Below are 17,816 nucleotides of genomic sequence, written 5' to 3'. Positions count from 1 at the left end.
TCACTCCTCCCATCTCGCAGGTCATGCGGGCATCAAGAAATCTGTGCAACTCATCTCCCGCTTCTATTGGTGGCCGACTCTGGAGACGGATGTTGGGGACTTTGTGCGAGCCTGCACTATCTGTGCCCGGGATAAGACTCCTCGCCAGAAGCCCGCTGGTTTTCTTCATCCTCTGCCTGTCCCCGAACAGCCTTGGTCTCTGATTGGTATGGATTTTATTACTGATTTACCCCCTTCCCGTGGCAACACCGTTATTTGGGTGGTCGTTGATCGATTCTCCAAAATGGCACATTTCATCCCTCTTCCTGGTCTTCCTTCTGCGCCTCAGTTGGCTAAACAATTTTTTGTACACATTTTTCGTCTTCACGGGTTGCCTACGCAGATTGTCTCGGATAGAGGGGTCCAATTCGTGTCTAAATTCTGGAGAGCTCTCTGTAAACAACTCAAGATTAAATTAAATTTTTCCTCTGCATATCATCCCCAGTCCAATGGACAAGTAGAAAGAATTAACCAGATCCTGGGTGATTATTTGCGACATTTTGTTTCCTCCCGCCAGGATGACTGGGCAGATCTCCTTCCATGGGCCGAATTCTCGTATAACTTCAGGGTCTCTGAATCTTCCTCCAAATCCCCATTTTTCGTGGTGTACGGCCGTCACCCTCTTCCCCCCCTCCCTACCCCCTTGCCCTCTGGTCTGCCCGCTGTGGATGAAATTTCTCGTGACCTTTCCATTATATGGAGAGAGACCCAAAATTCTCTCTTACAGGCTTCTTCACGCATGAAGAGGTTCGCGGATAAGAAAAGAAGAGCTCCCCCCGTTTTTTCCCCTGGAGACAAGGTATGGCTCTCCGCTAAATATGTCCGCTTCCGTGTCCCTAGCTACAAGTTGGGACCACGCTATCTTGGTCCTTTCAAAATTTTGTGTCAAATTAATCCTGTCTCTTATAAACTTCTTCTTCCTCCTTCTCTTCGTATCCCTAATGCCTTTCACGTCTCTCTTCTCAAACCACTCATCCTCAACCGTTTTTCTCCCAAATCTGTTCCTCCCACTCCTGTTTCCGGCTCCTCGGACGTCTTCTCGGTCAAGGAAATTTTGGCTGCCAAAAAGGTCAGAGGGAAAAATTTTTTTTTAGTAGACTGGGAGGGTTGTGGTCCTGAAGAGAGATCCTGGGAACCTGAGGACAACATCCTTGACAAAAGTCTGCTCCTCAGGTTCTCAGGCTCCAAGAAGAGGGGGAGACCCAAGGGGGGGGGTACTGTTACGCCGAGCGCTCCGGGTCCCCGCTCCTCCCCGGAGCGCTCGCTTCACTCCCTCCGCTGCAGCGCTCCGGTCACGTCCTCTGACCCGGGGCGCTGCGATCCTGCTGCCAGCCGGGATGCGATTCGCGATGCGGGTAGCGCCCGCTCGCGATGCGCACCCCGGCTCCCCTACCTGACTCGCTCCCCGTCTGTTCTGTCCCGGCGCGCGCGGCCCCGCTCCCTAGGGCGCGCGCGCGCCGGGTCTCTGCGATTTAAAGGGCCACTGCGCCGCTGATTGGCGCAGTGGTTCCAATTAGGGTTTTCACCTGTGCACTTCCCTATATTACCTCACTTCCCTTGCACTCCCTTGCCGGATCTTGTTGCCTTAGTGCCAGTGAAAGCGTTCCTTGTGTGTTCCTTGCCAGTGTTTCCAGACCTTCTGCCGTTGCCCCTGACTACGATCCTTGCTGCCTGCCCCGACCTTCTGCTACGTCCGACCTTGCTTCTGCCTACTCCCTTGTACCGCGCCTATCTTCAGCAGCCAGAGAGGTGAGCCGTTGCTAGTGGATACGACCTGGTCACTACCGCCGCAGCAAGACCATCCCGCTTTGCGGCGGGCTCTGGTGAAAACCAGTAGTGGCTTAGAACCGGTCCACTAGCACGGTCCACGCCAATCCCTCTCTGGCACAGAGGGTCCACTACCTGCCAGCCGGCATCGTGACAGTTACCTTTACTGCAGCTGAAAGCGTTACCACCAGGCAAACAGATAATAAAACTGCTTCATGTGTTGTTACAAATCCCAGGTCTTATGACTTATGTCTCCCAGGATGCAGCAACAATGATCTTTTACTAAAACCGAATTAAGAGAATTTAGCTACATCCTTCCTCCCTGAACCACACGTCCCAGCATTCATTATTATTTTATATATTAATCTAAACACACAATGGCTGGTAATTTTACAAGCTATACTAAGGATAAGGCCCTTTTCAGACAAGTGTAATGTGGCTTCATTATTGTGCCCTAATTGTGGTGTCGGAATGGGTAATGTGTAATTAACCGTATCGTGACGCCAGGGCTTGGTTGACCTATACACCAACAGAGGTAGACCAGCTTTACCTGTGCCAGGCATTGGGCAAATAATTACTCCAACGCAAGGTTATGGTTAACTGGCTTTATTGAGGTTGGAAAGATGGTTCAATCCGTTACAGCTCAGATTAGCGTGAAGGAGTTGCATGCATACAATGACTGAAGGTCCACAAAGTAGTTGAACTTGGATAAACTTTACTTAAATGCTTGCGGTACATCAAACGCACAATAACAGTCTCATTCAAACAGTCTCTGTATAGTTCAGTGACTGACAGTTGTTGCGGACCTTGAATTGTATTATAAGTCTCTGAATTTAGGGTAATTTTGAAGATCCGTCCGGATTTAGGGGATAGATATGGTCCGGTGATCATGCAGAGTGCTTAGGAATCGATACACTCACGGTTTAGAGGAGATCAGCTGTCGCCGCAAGGCTCAGGCCTAAACTCACTGATGACAGCATCGCAGATCCTTCCCTGTCAACAGCCCACGAGAAAAGAGAGCTAACAATGGCCGCCGCTCCCTTATATGGGCAGGGGCGGGGTTGTTCTGATTGGTCCGAATATCTGTCCCTCACCGTCACAAAGAATGATGGTTGCAATACGTCACAGGGACCTCCAAAGGTCCTCAAGCAAAAACCATAGAGTTTACCTGATCACGTGACCCGCAGGTCCTGCTACACTCCGTACAGGTAATTAACTATTTATATACATTTATACAATCCTATATATATATATATATATATATATATATATATATATATATATATATATATATATATATATATATATATATATATCGTAAATAATTACTAGATAACTAATACCTAGATGAGAGGTGACTAGGGGTGGACTAGACAATAAGGACCCGCACGTCCTAGAGATCTATCATAGGGATCTATCATAGATCTATCATAGATCTATCATAGATCTATCATAAGCATCTATCATGGGGATCTATCATAAGCATCTACCATAGAGATCTATCATAGGGATCTATCATAGGGATCTATCATAGAGATCTATCATAGAGATCTATCATAAACATCTATCATAGGAATCTATCATAGGGATCTATCATAGGGATCTATCATAGAGATCTATCATAGATCTATCATAAGCATCTATCATAGGGATCTATCATAGGGATCTATCATAGGGATCTATCATAGATCTATCATAAGCATCTATCATAGGGATCTATCATAAGCATCTATTATAGAGATCTATCATAGGGATCTATCATAGGGATCTATCATAGGCATCTATCATAGAGATCTATCATAAGCATCTATCATAGGAATCTATCATAGGGATCTATCATAGGGATCTATCATTGAGATCTAGCATAGATCTATCATAGGGATCTATCATAGGGATCTATCATAAGGATCTATCATAGATCTATCATAAGCATCTATCATAGGGATCTATCATAAGCATCTATCATAGAGATCTATCATAGGGATCTATCATAGGGATCTATCATAGGGATCTATCATAGAGATCTATCATAAGCATCAATCATAGAGAATCTATCATAGAGATCTATCATAGGGATCTATCATAAGCATCTATCATAGAGATCTATCATATGCATCTATCATAGGGATCTATCATTGGCATCTATTATAGGGATCTATCATAAGCATCTATCATAGAGATCTATCATAGAGATCTATCATAGGGATCTATCATAAGCATATATCATAGAGATCTATCATAGGGATCTATCATAGGGATCTATCATAAGCATCTATCATAGAGATCTATCATACGCATCTATCATAGGGATCTATCATAGGGATCTATCATAGAGATCTATCATAAGCATTTATCATAGAGATCTATTATAAGCATCTATCATAGAGATCTATCATAGAGATCTATCATAGGGATCTATCATAGGGATCTATCATAAACATCTATCATAGAGATCTATCATAGGGATCTATCATAAGCATCTATCATATAGATCTATCATAAGCATCTATCATAGGAATCTATCATAGGGATCTATCATAGGGATCTATCATAGAGATCTATCATAGAGATCTATCATAAGCATCTATCATAGGGATCTATCATAGGGATCTATCATAAGCATCTATCATAGAGATCTATCATAAGCATCTATCATAGGGATCTATCATAGGGATCTATCATAAGCATCTATCATAGATCTATCATAGGGATCTATCATAAGCATCTATCATAGGGATCTATCATAGGGATCTATCATAAGCATCTATCATAGAGATCTATCATAGGGATCTATCATAGGGATCTATCATAAGCATCTATCATAGAGATCTATCATAGGGATCTATCATAAGCATCTATCATAGGGATCTATCGTAAGCATCTATCATAGAGATCTATCATAGAGATCTATCATAGGATCTATCATAAGCATTTATCAAAGATATATATCATAGGGATCTATCATAAGCATCTATCATAGAGATCTATCATAGGGATCTATCATAGGGATCTATCATAGAGATCTATCATAGAGATCTATCATAAGATCTTTCACAGGGTTGGTATCATAGGAATCTACGCTGTTTTCAGTCATTAGATTTTTCAACCATGGTGCCCCCAGCTGGTGCAAAACTACATCTTCCAGCATGCCCGGACAGCTTTTGGCTGGAGGCCCCCTGGTTGGGAAACACTGCATTAGACCCACAGGTGAGCCAGGACTTGCAGTTTGCTTACTTGCACTTACTTGTAGGAGTGAGATTATTTGCTCCATACATTTTACATATGTCCGCACTGCTCTGTGCCTGCTGTCAGCAGATATAACCCACGTGCTGGGGATTACAGATGATTATTAGGTTATTAGGTTATGCGGTCGGATCTCATCGTCCTCCATACGTTCTGATCACAGATTTTTTGGGACTGACAGATGTCTTTTGGTTTTGCAGGGATGCTGACCATCACCGACTTCATCAACATCCTGCACAGATACTACAAGGCTCCGCTGGTACGAGAAGGATCTATAAATGGGGATAGTACATAGGAAGCCATAGCAGCCAATCCCAGGCCTGACCCTACAGGAAACCCATTGAAATCAATGGTAGCTCAGGATTTCAATTCCAAAGTATATATGGGCCCTAAAGGGGTACTCTGGAGGAAAAACAATGTTTTCAAATCAACTGGTGCCAGAAAGTTATACCGATTTGTAAATTACTTCTATAGAAAAATCGTAATCCTTCCAGCACTTATCAGCTGCTGTATGCTCCAGAGGAAGTTGTCTAGTTCTTTCCAGTCTGACCACAGTGCTCTCTGCTGCCGCCTCTGTCCTTATCAGGAACTATCCAGAGTAGGAGCAAATCCCCATAGAAAATCTTTACTGCTCTGGACAGTTCCTGACACGGACAGAGGTGTCAGCAGAGAGCACTGTGGTCAGACTGGATAGAACTACATAACTTCCTGTGGAGCATACAGCAGCTGAAGGGTTAAGATTTTTATATAGAAGTAACTTACACATCTGTATAACGTTCTGGCACCAGTTAATGTGAAAACATTTCTTTTATCCTCTGGAGTACCCCTTTAATGCTACCCCACAACTCACTCAGCTTTCCCCTGACTGGCAAACCTACGTAGTTATGCAGGAGATGATATATGACGGCTAAGCTACCAAGACTAGTTTGCGGGCTTAGGAAAGTTGGGTGACAACCAGTAAGCCCACTATCTGGTTTTGGACCGAACCTAAAACCGTAGTATACTACGGTTTTCGGTCCGGTCAGGAAACCGCATACGGGTCAAAACTGAGCCGACCGGAGTCACCGTTTGATTCTGGTCGGCTCATTAAAGTGAATGAAGTCAGGGGCTGATCCGGCTGGGGTACGGGAGCGCCCGGTTTTCCCCTCCCCCAGCCAGATCCGGCACCCGTATGTACAAAACGAGATGTGAATGCAGCCTAATGTTGTCAGTCACTTAACTTTCTCAGATCCCTGAATGGTAAATCAGCACTGGATCAGGTGATACCCTCATAAAACTACCCAGACTTGTTTTTTGATCTGGAAGAGCTGGGTCACAACCAATGCATCCCCCATTACAGCTCCTGCAGGGCTTGTCAGTCACTTAAAGGGGTACTCCAGTGGAAAACCATAAAAAAAAATCAACTGGTGCCAGAAAGTTAAACAGATTTGTAAATTACTTCTATTAAAAAAAATCTTAACCATCCAGTACTTATTAGCGTCTGTATACTACAGAGGAAATTATTTTCTTTTTAGATTTCTTTTCTGTCACAAACAGAGTGCTCTCTGCTGACACCTCTGTTCATTTTAGGAAATGTCCAGAGCAGCATATGTTTGCTATGGGGATTTTCTCCTGCTCTGGACAGTTCCTGACATGGACAGCAGAGGTCAGCAGAGAGCTCTGTGTTTGTGACAGAAATGAAATCCAAAAAGAAAAGAATTTCCTCTGTAGTATATAGCGCTAATAAGTACTGGTAGGATTAAGATTTTTTTAATAGAAGTAATTTACTAATCTGTTTAACTTTCTGCCACCAGTTGATTTTTTATTTTTTTTTAAGTTTTCCACCGGAGTACTCCTTTAACTTTACCAGATCCCTGAATGTCTGCTTTGTTATACAGCAGTATGAGGGCAATTCATACGTCAGATTAATACTACCCAGCTTTGTCCGCTGGATGGGAAAGCTGGGTGCAATCAATATGACCTCCATTACAGTCCCTGCAGAGCTTGTCAGTAACCTAACTTTCCCAGACTCTGAGTGGCACATCTGCTTAGTTATACAGCAATATGGGAGCAATTTATATGTCTTTGCAAAGCTACCCAATTGGGAAAGCTGGGTGACAAGCTTGCTGACCAGTATGACCACTATTATAGCCTCCACAGAGCTTGTCAGTCACTCAACTTTCTCAAATCCCTGAATGGCACATCTGCTTAGTTATAGAGCAGAATGGGAGTAGTTTATGTCACTGGAAAACTACTCTGATTTTTTCGCTGGATTGGAAAGCTGGGTGACAACTAGTAAGACCACCATTACAGTGTGCAGAGCTTGCCGGTGACTCAGCTTTCCCCGCACCAGCATGGTAGGGGGAGGGGGGTGCAGCACAACAAAACGATTCAGATTAGTTGTTCTAGAGTCAGAAAAAGTGGAGTGACCCAATATGCCTTACAGCAGTGGTCTCCAAATGTGGACCTCCAGCTGTTGCAAGACTACAACTCCTAGCATGCCCGGACAGCCATCGGCTGTCCGGGCATGCTGGGAGTTGTAGTCTTGCTACATCTAAAGGTCCACAGTTTGGATACCACTTCCTTACAGGCTCCACAGAGACTTCCACCCAACTTCCCTCAGAATCCAAAATGGCCTCTGCGCACAGATTAGATTAAAGGGGTACTCCCGTGGAAAACTTTTTTTTTTTTTTTTTGTTAAATCAACTGGTGCCAGAAAGTTAAACAGATTTGTAAATTACTTCTATTAAACAATCTTAATCCTTCCAGTACTTATTAGCTGCTGAATACTACAGAAGAAATGCTTTTCTTTTTGGAACACAGAGCTCTCTGCTGACATCACGAGCACAGTGCTCTCTGCTGACATCACGAGCACAGTGCTCTCTGCTGACATCACAAGCACAGTGCTCTCTGCTGACATCTCTGTCCATTTTAAGAACTGTCCAGAGTAGGAGAAAATCCCCATAGAAAACATATGCTGCTCTTGACAGTTCCTAAAATGGACAGAGATGTCAGCAGAGAACTCTGTGTTCCAAAAAGAAAAGCATTTCCTCTGTAGTATTCATCAGCTTATAAGTACTGGAAGGATTAAGATTTTTTTTAATAGAAGTCATTTACAAATCTGTTTAACTTTCTGGCACCAGTTGATTTCAAAAAAAAAAAAAAAAAAAGTTTTCCACGGGAGTACCCATTTAAAGGAAAACTGTCACATATTTTCTCCCGCACTATCCACAGGTATTGGTGGATAGTGCGGGAGACGTTGATTAAAACGAGCCCTACCTTGGTCTGATCCGTGCCGCCGTTCGCCCGCAATTGTAGTTTTAATCTCTGTTTATATCCTGCTGTAACTGGCAGAGGTGGGGCTTCTGCGGGCTAACGGACACTGACGTCAGCTCTGCTCATGAATATTCATGAGCGGCACGAGCGGCGCTGACGTCAGTGTCCGTTAGCCCGCAGAAGCCCCACCTCTGCCAGTTACAGCAGGATATAAACAGAGATTAAAACTACAATTGCGGGCGAACGGCGGCACGGATCAGACCAAGGTAGGGCTCGTTTTAATCAGCGTCTCCCGCACTATCCACCAATACCTGTGGATAGTGCGGGAGAAAATATGTGACAGTTTTCCTTTAAGTTTCCCTCTATGTTGTTGGTATATTTGTCTTATTATATTACCGATTTGTTTTTTTATTAGGTGCAGATATACGAGCTGGAGGAGCATAAGATAGAAACGTGGAGAGGTAATATATATATATATATATATATATATATATATATATATATATATATATACACTGCATATATAGTTTTATTTTTTTCTGTTCTTCGGTTTTCTTTGAGTATCTGAGTGATTTTCTTGTCTTGTAGAGGTTTACCTGCAGAGTTCCTTTAAGCCCCTGATCTACATTGCCCCCGGTGACAGGTAATGTTGGATGTTATAGCAGCGTCCCGTGCTGAGTGCCCCCTATTGGTGGCGGTTAGTAGTAACCTACTATACGCTGTATCTCCTCGCAGCCTCTTCCATGCCGTCTATTCACTCATCAAGAACAAGATCCACCGCTTACCAGTAATGGAGCCGGTGTCGGGCAACATCCTCCACATCCTGACGCACAAGCGCCTGCTAAAGTTCCTGCACATATTTGTGAGTAGAGGACTCGGGAGAAACATACCTTAAGGGGGGAGGGGTGGAGTTTTGTATTGCAGTGAAATACGGGGTTGTCTGGTTTGGTGCAGATAGAGGGGTCCCCCGAAGGATAATCCAGCAACCACCAAAAATGAGCATGGAAATGAATGGCTGAGTCTTCCAGGTCAAGAGTCCATGTGGGTCCCTTACATTGGGGTAATGTGTAGTGAAAATGATGGGGACTTTCTGTGAGTAAAATGCGCTGCTTTTACAGTAGTGGCGAAATAGGATGAGAAGATGCAATTTTTGCAACGGAAATGCTGCGGAATGCACAACATCTTTTATTTTTAACTATCACTGCCCGGTCTTCCTACCTAAACCTTGTGGGAGAAGAAGCAACAATGACACACTTGTCTTCCCATTCCTGAGCTCACATGCCGTCTTCATATTCCGTCCTCATATCCCATCCCCATATCCGCCCAATATCCCAACCTCATATCCCATCCTCATATCCCAACCTCATATCCCCCCCATATCCCAACCTCATATCCCCCCATATCCCAACCTCATATCCCCCCCATATCCCAACCTCATATCCCCCCCATATCCCAACCTCATATCCCAACCTCAAATGCGCCCCATATCCCAACCTCATATCCCATCTTCATATCCCAACCTCATATCCCGTCCTCATATCCCAACCTCATATCCCATCCCCATATCCGCCCCATATCCAAACCTCATATCCCATCCTCATATCCCAACCTCATATCCTATATTCATATCCCAACCTCATTTCCCGTCCTCATATCCCATCCCCATATCCGCTCCATATCCAAACCTCATATCCCATCCTCATATCCCAACCTCATATCCTATATTCATATCCCAACCTCATTTCCCGTCCTCATATCCCATCCCCATATCGGCCCCATATCCCATCCTCATATCCCAACCTCATGTCCCGTCCTCATATCCCAACCTCATATCCTAACCCCATATCCAGTCCTCATTCCCCATCCCCATATCCCATCCTTATATCCAAGCCTCATATCCCATCCTCATATTTCCTTTCTATATCCAACCTCATATCCCGTCCTCACATCCTGTCCTCTTATCCTGTTCTCACATCCCGACCTCATATCCTTTCCTTATATCCCAACCTCATATCCTGTCCTCTGCAATAACTATTCTCTGCACCTGCTGGACAATCCTCAGGATGTTTAAAAGTCCTGGGCAATCTCTGCAGCCCAAGAGTAACACGATTAGGAGATGTACTGGAAGTATCATAGACTTGCAAGGGACTACAGACGAAAACCTCCACCCTCACAAAAGGTATTGGGTTAGGGTTGATTTAACTCCACTATATTTTTATTTAACATATACTGTAAGGACCATTTGTACCAAGTTTCATCAAAACATCTCCAGCCAGGGACGTGCCCACATAGACTTAAAAGGGGGCATAATCCCCTGCCCTTTTAATGCATGTGCCCTACGATGCCCTCACTGATTGGGACCTCTGTGGAGTGATGGGGTCTCATTCAGCTGACATGACTGTCAGAGGTCCCTTATCTCAGGAATTGTGTTGTATTAACATTTGTGAGGTTTTTACAAACTTTTTTATTTTTTTGAGGAGTGCCCTTTTTTCTACTTGAGCCCGTGCCCCCCAAAATGTCTGTGCACGTCCCTGTCTCCGGCCTTTTGAAAGTGATACTGGAGCATACACATACATACATAGACATATTCTTACATACACACACATATTCATACATACACATATTCTTACATACATACACATATTCATACATACATACACTTACATACATACACATATTCATACATACACATATTCTTACATACATACACATATTCATACATACACATATTCTTACATACATACACATATTCATACATACACATATTCTTACATACATACACATATTCATACATACACTTACATACATACACATATTCATACATACACATTCTCACATACATACACATATTCATAAATACATACATAGACATATTCTTACATAGACATATTCATACATACACATATTCTTACATACATACACATACATACACATATTTATACACACATACATACACATATTCTTACATACATACACATATTCATACACACATACATACACACATATTCATACATACATACACTTACATATTCTTACATACATACACATATTCATACATACATACACATATTCTTACATACATACACATATTCTTACATACATACACATATTCATAAATACATACACATACATACATAGACATATTCTTACATATACATATTCATACATAGACATATTCTTACTAGTGTTGCTCGCGAATATTCGCAATTCCAATATTATTCGCGAATATCGCATATTCGCGAATTCGCGAATTTCGCGAATATAGCGCTATATATTCGTAATTACGAATATTCGTTTTTTTTTTTGTTTGTTTTCTTTCTTCACAGTACACATCACAGTGATCACCCCTCTCTGCTTCCAGCTTGTGTGGTGTAAAGAAGGCTGTAATACTACTGTGTGAGACTGGCGTGCAAACATTCGCATATGCGAAAAGTAGCATATGTTAATTTTCGCATATGCGAATTTTAGCGTATGTTAATTTTCGTATATGCGAATGTTCACATGTTAATTTTCGTATACGCGAATGTTCGCATATGCGAAAATAAAACGAAAATATGACGAATATGCGAATATTCGCGAATATATGACGAATATTCGTCCATATATTCGCGAATATTCGCGAATTCGAATATGGCCTATGCCGCTCAACACTAATTCTTACATACATACACATATGTGGTAGCCCTTGGGGGTGTATAGTAGTGGGGATGTTGTATCGGTATATGAGGGGTTAATGTTAACCCAATAGTTCGTGACGCCAGGCTAAGGGCTAGTATGCTGAGGTAATTCTCCGGCCTATCGCCGCCCTTCCCAGTAACGATAGGTGCATGAAATGACTGAAGGTCCATGAGGAGATTTAACTTGAACTTGAACAACTTTACTTAAGTGTTTCCGGTACATCCAAGGCACAGTAACAGTCTAATATAACAGTCCTTAAATCACTCGGTAACTGACAGTTGTTGCGGACCATGAGGTACTTAGAAAGACTCTGAATTTAGGGTAGATATTGCAGATCCGTCCGGATTTAGGGGTTAAATTAGGTCCGGTGATGCTGCAGAGTGTCTGGGGATTGATACACTCTCGATTTAGCATTGATCAGCCATCGCCGCAAGGCTCAGGCCCAAACTCACTGATTACAGCAGCGCAGATCCTCTCTCGTCAGTAGCCAGGAACCAAAGAGATGCTTACAGCTTGGCTGTGCGGGAACAAGAGGAGCGATTAATGGCCGCCGTCCGTCCCCTTATATGGGCAGGGCCGTTTAGGATTGGTCCAATCAACTGTCACTCACCGTTACAGGGAGTGATGGGAGATCAACGTCACAAGGACCTCCAAAGGTCCTCAAGCAGAAATACCATAGAGTTCACTCAGTCACATGACCCGCAGGTCCTGTTCCACTACGCTGACAGGTAATTAACTATTTATATACACTTATACCTATCTATTTATGTACAAAATCCTAAGATACTAGTAAATAACCATATCTCTATGAGAGGTGACTAGGGGCGGGCTAGTGAAGAACTCCTATGTCCTAAGGACTCTGGCTATGGGGACCCATATACATAAAGGGACCGCATAGGATGCGGTATCGGGACACCACACATATTCATACATACACATATTCTTACATACATACACATATTCATACATACATACACATATTCTTACATACATACACATATTCTTACATACATACACATATTCATACATACATACACTTACATACATACATACATACACTTATGTTTTCTTACATACATACACATATTCATACATACATACACTTACATACATACATACACTTATATATTCTTACATACATACACATATTCATACATACATACACATATTCTTACATACATACACATACATACATACATACATACACTTATATATTCTTACATACATACACATATTCATACATACATACACATATTCTTACATACATACACATATTCATACATACATACACTTACATACATACACTTATATATTCTTACATACATACACATATTCATACATACACATATTCTTACATACATACATACACTTACATACATACACATGTTCTTTTATACATACACATATTCATACATACACAGATACATACACATATTCATAAATACACAAATTCATACATACAAACTATACATATATAAATATGCATACGGAACATACATATATTCATACACATACACTAATATACATACACACATGCATACTGTACGTTATATTTTCTTACTCGCCACTGCCCGAGCCTGAGACTTGTAACAGGATTCACACACGTTGATGTACACAAGGGTCAGGGTTTTAGGGTCAGTTTTCCCTTTTTAGTATAGATGACACTCAGTGTCCCAGTGTATATGCCCAAACCAGGACAACAGAGACCACAGCAGGTGTCATGTCATGTCAGCAGGGTCCGACTACAGGGTCACCAGGGTGAGGATGATGATCAGTGGTTTAGTGTGTAGGTGTCAGCCCTGGAGATATATGTGTACAGCATATGGGCTGACTTGTGCTTATACAAGCAAAACTGCACTATAAAGCATGGGGGAGCGATGGAACCACAGCCTGAGCTTTGGATTATGCGTTCACGCTTTCATAATACTTATGCCATATTTTCATCTGTAGTAAGGCCAGGTTGTGTGGTGACACGGGGGTGCAAGGAATTCTTATTAGTGATGAGCGGCATTGCCCATATTAGAATTTGCGATATTTTGCAAATATATAGACGAATATTTGTCCTATATTCGCGAATTTCCCGTATTCGTTATATTTGCATATTCGAGGAAAAAAACAGTGAGGGGGTGGGCAACTTTACTATTGGTTGCTAGGGATGTTGTTGATAACCTCTGACAAGTGTATTTGCATCATTCTAATTGGCCCACAAGCGAAAAGAAGGAATATGCGACTATGAAGAAAAAAAGCGAATATTCGCAATTTCGAATATATTGCGAATATATTCGCAATATTCGCGAATTTGCGATATTCTCGATAAAAATTCGAAATGCGGATATTCGCGCCCAACACTAATTCTTATCACTTAGTGACGCCAGGGCACCGTTAGCCTATACACGGTCCGAGGTGGAGACAGCTTCTCCTGGACCAGACACGGGGGTAAGAAACACACTGACGTCAGGTTATGGATAACTGTCTTTACTAAACAGGTACAGATGGTATTACACACAGTATGGAGTAGAGTAGAAGGGATGCAGTGTAACCCTTTGGGAGCCCTTGCTGGGACTTATGGTGCTCTTCACCCACTTGATTGATATAGACTTTAGACTGGAAGATATCCCACGCTGACTAGGGTTCTGACAAGGGCCAATCACTATCACCGCTAGGGCTTGACTTACCGCTGTACGGGGGAACACTTGCAGAATGGCGGGGCTGACTTGCAAGATATTTTCTTCCCTCGGGATTCTCCACACTCGACTTCCATCTCCTCTCCACACTGAACTCAACACACTCCTTACTCTTAGACTGGACTTAGACTGAACTGGGGAAACTCCTCCCCCCCTACACTATATTTGTGGTCGTCGCTACATGACTGAAATGCGTAAAACCCTAATACTAACCTAACAACCAACTGTAACCAATAACCTATCAACCTGAACTAAGCAGTTTGGAGTGTGCCATAACTGCGGCGTAAAGAATATGCCTGGAAAAGAGGGCATACCCTGTGGTAAGTGTGATGGAATGAAAATAAGGGGGGGCGGGTGGGAGCGAAGAACCCACGGCGTCAATGAAGGGAGGAGAGCCGTGAGTTTTATAGTCATCCCGCTCCTCCCACAATTACAGGCCAGCTGCGCAGGCCTTTCCATTTGTGGTCGTCGCTACATGACTGAAATGCGTAAAACCCTAATACTAACCTAACAACCAACTGTAACCAATAACCTATCAACCTGAACTAAGCAGTTTGGAGTGTGCCATAACTGCGGCGTAAAGAATATGCCTGGAAAAGAGGGCAAAACCCGGATTTAAACAAACATTTGTTTATTGCGGATTACAACACAAGAGACTGGAATGCGCTAGCCATTTCTTTGCGAGGGTTAGGGAAATACTGCATGTAGCATCCGCATTTCCAACATCCTAATTTCATGATTACGTGGGCTGGGACCCCGTGCTTAGAATTGGCTGTAGCTGCGCCAATACGGAAGGAGTGACCGGATAATGAAGTCGGGACTCCTCCCAGCGACCCGACCGAAATGCGTAAATGTTTGATGAACTGAGAAGTAGTTAGCGGGTTGGACCTGAGATGGAGTAAAGGGTCGTCAGCTGATAGGTTACACAGGCATTCAACAATTTACGGAGGACTGTGGCAGGACACCCTTTGTGCACGGTGGGGAAAACCGAACAACCACAGTTTGACCCGGTGACGAGGTCTTGGTCTGACTGAGGGACAGCTGGAAATGATCAGAGACATGTGACAGCTGACTGACCTTAGGATAGGGCGCGTTAATGGTCCGAGTTGTACACTCACCCGGTCTGAGAAACCCATAACAGGCAAGGTACACGGCCGCATTTAATGTGAGGCTATCACGGATACCCAATGGTGTGGGGTCTAACAAGTCGGACAACTGCCTGAACACGTTGCCTGTGATTGGTTGTCTGACTGGGCTGCGAGGGACTTCCTTCTCAAGGATGCCCTTCAGAGCGGACTTCACCAAGCGAGAAGAGAGTATGGAGTAACTACGGGTATTGGTCAAGGATAAATGGTGTTGGATACCGGCTAGATAACTCTTAAAAGTATTGTGGGATAAATGCAGTGTGGAATGGCAAAACCCGACATATGCTAATAGGAAGGGAACTGAAATCTTGTCGCCCTCGGCGTGCTTGGATCTGGATTTGGAAAACGAGTTCCACGCCGTACCATAAATTTTTGCGTATTAGCGGACAAGGCATCTGCTGCAATATACTGGACTCCTTCAACGTGAGCACATGCGAAAGTAAATGTATGTAGTAGGGACAGCCAAACTAACCGTCTAGCCAAGCTCATTTATCTATAACATGGCTGACCGTCTAACACCAGGACAGAGAGAGAGTATCCGAAGACGTGACGGGTGAGAATTGTATACGTGACAGACCTAGACAAGTATGTGCCCGGTGACAAGAGCGAAACGTTATACAAGTACCTTAACAACCTAGAACACCCTGAAGAGCATCTTTAGGAACGAGACTACACGGAAAAAGGAGCGCATCGACAACGCAAGCAATCACAACCTGAAAGCGTGTCAGGTTCATGAGGTGATTACTTGGACAACAATAATCAACTCTTTAAACCAGAACAGAGGGAAAGTATGCGAAGACGTGTTGGACGAGAATCGTATGCGTAACCGGGCCTAGACGAGTATGCGCCCGGTGACAAGTGCGAAACGTTAAACGAGTACCATATCAACCTAGAACACCATGAAGCACCTTTTTGGGACATGACTACACATAGAAAGGAGCGCATCGACAACGCAAGCAATCACAACCTGAAAGCGTGTCAAGTTCATGAGGTGATTACTTGGAGAACAATGTACGACACTTTAAACCAGAACAGAGGGAAAGTATGCGAAGACGTGTCGGACGAGAATCGTATGCGTAACCGGGTCTAAACGAGTATGCGCCCGGTGACAAATGCGAAACGTTAAACGAGTACCATATCAACCTAGAACACCATGAAGCACCTTTTTGGGACATGACTACACATAGAAAGGAGCGCATCGACAACGCAAGCAATCACAACCTGAAAGCGTGTCAGGTTCATGAGGTGATTACTTGGAGAACAATGTACGACACTTTAAACCAGAACAGAGGGAAAGTATGCGAAGACGTGTCGGACGAGAATCGTATGCGTAACCGGGTCTAAACGAGTATGCGCCCGGTGACAAATGCGAAACGTTAAACGAGTACCATATCAACCTAGAACACCATGAAGTACATTTTTGGGACATGACTACACAGAGAAAGGAGCGCATCGACAACGCAAGCAATCACAACCTGAAAGTGTGTCAGGTTCATGAGGTGATTACTTGGACAACAATAAGAAACTCTTTAAACCAGGAGAGAGGGAAAGTATGCGAAGATGTGTCGGACGAGAATTATATGCGTAACTGAGTCTAGATAAGTGTGTGCCCAGTGGTAAGTGCGAAAGTTCATACGAGTACCATTACAACCCAAAACATCGTGAATTCCGATTTTTGAGAACGTGACTATATCGTAAAAGAGGTGCACCGACGACACAAGTAAACACAACCTGAAGACGTGTCAGGTTCATGAGGTGATTACTTGGATAATAAAACAAATCTTATCACCTACGTGTGGCGTTATTGCTGTTCTGAAGGCGTGTCAGTAACAACCGTGCAACGTACTCCCTGCAGGCGTGGCAGGCATGATGGGTATACATCACCTATGTGTGGCGTGTCAGTCATAACAATTATGCGACGTACCCTTTCTGTAACATGACAGGCTTAACAGGTAAATACCACCTATGCGTAGTGTCAGTGTCGTTCAGAAGGCATGTCAGTACC

The 17,816-nt window shown here is 43.3% G+C and overlaps 1 protein-coding gene across 3 annotated transcripts in view; it reads left to right on the top strand.

Annotated features, from left to right (window-relative positions):
• Window positions 1-17,816, top strand: part of PRKAG3 (protein kinase AMP-activated non-catalytic subunit gamma 3) — an 81,370-nt gene that overhangs the window by 39,967 nt on the left and 23,587 nt on the right. For all 3 annotated transcript variants that reach the window (XR_008847043.1, XR_008847044.1, XM_056534814.1), the window contains exons 5-8: window positions 5,250-5,308; window positions 8,720-8,765; window positions 8,893-8,947; window positions 9,040-9,166. Coding sequence is in view for 1 of the 3 variants with exons in the window: in XM_056534814.1 (XP_056390789.1) it covers window positions 5,250-5,308; window positions 8,720-8,765; window positions 8,893-8,947; window positions 9,040-9,166 (287 nt within the window). In the remaining 2 variants the exon portion in view is untranslated. The remainder of the gene's footprint in view (window positions 1-5,249; window positions 5,309-8,719; window positions 8,766-8,892; window positions 8,948-9,039; window positions 9,167-17,816) is intronic.

Source organism: Hyla sarda, chromosome 8 (assembly GCF_029499605.1).
Source record: "Hyla sarda isolate aHylSar1 chromosome 8, aHylSar1.hap1, whole genome shotgun sequence".
Classification (NCBI taxonomy): domain Eukaryota; kingdom Metazoa; phylum Chordata; class Amphibia; order Anura; family Hylidae; genus Hyla; species Hyla sarda.
Note: the sequence above shows the minus strand (reverse complement) of the source record. Positions and strands in the feature narration are given on the sequence as shown.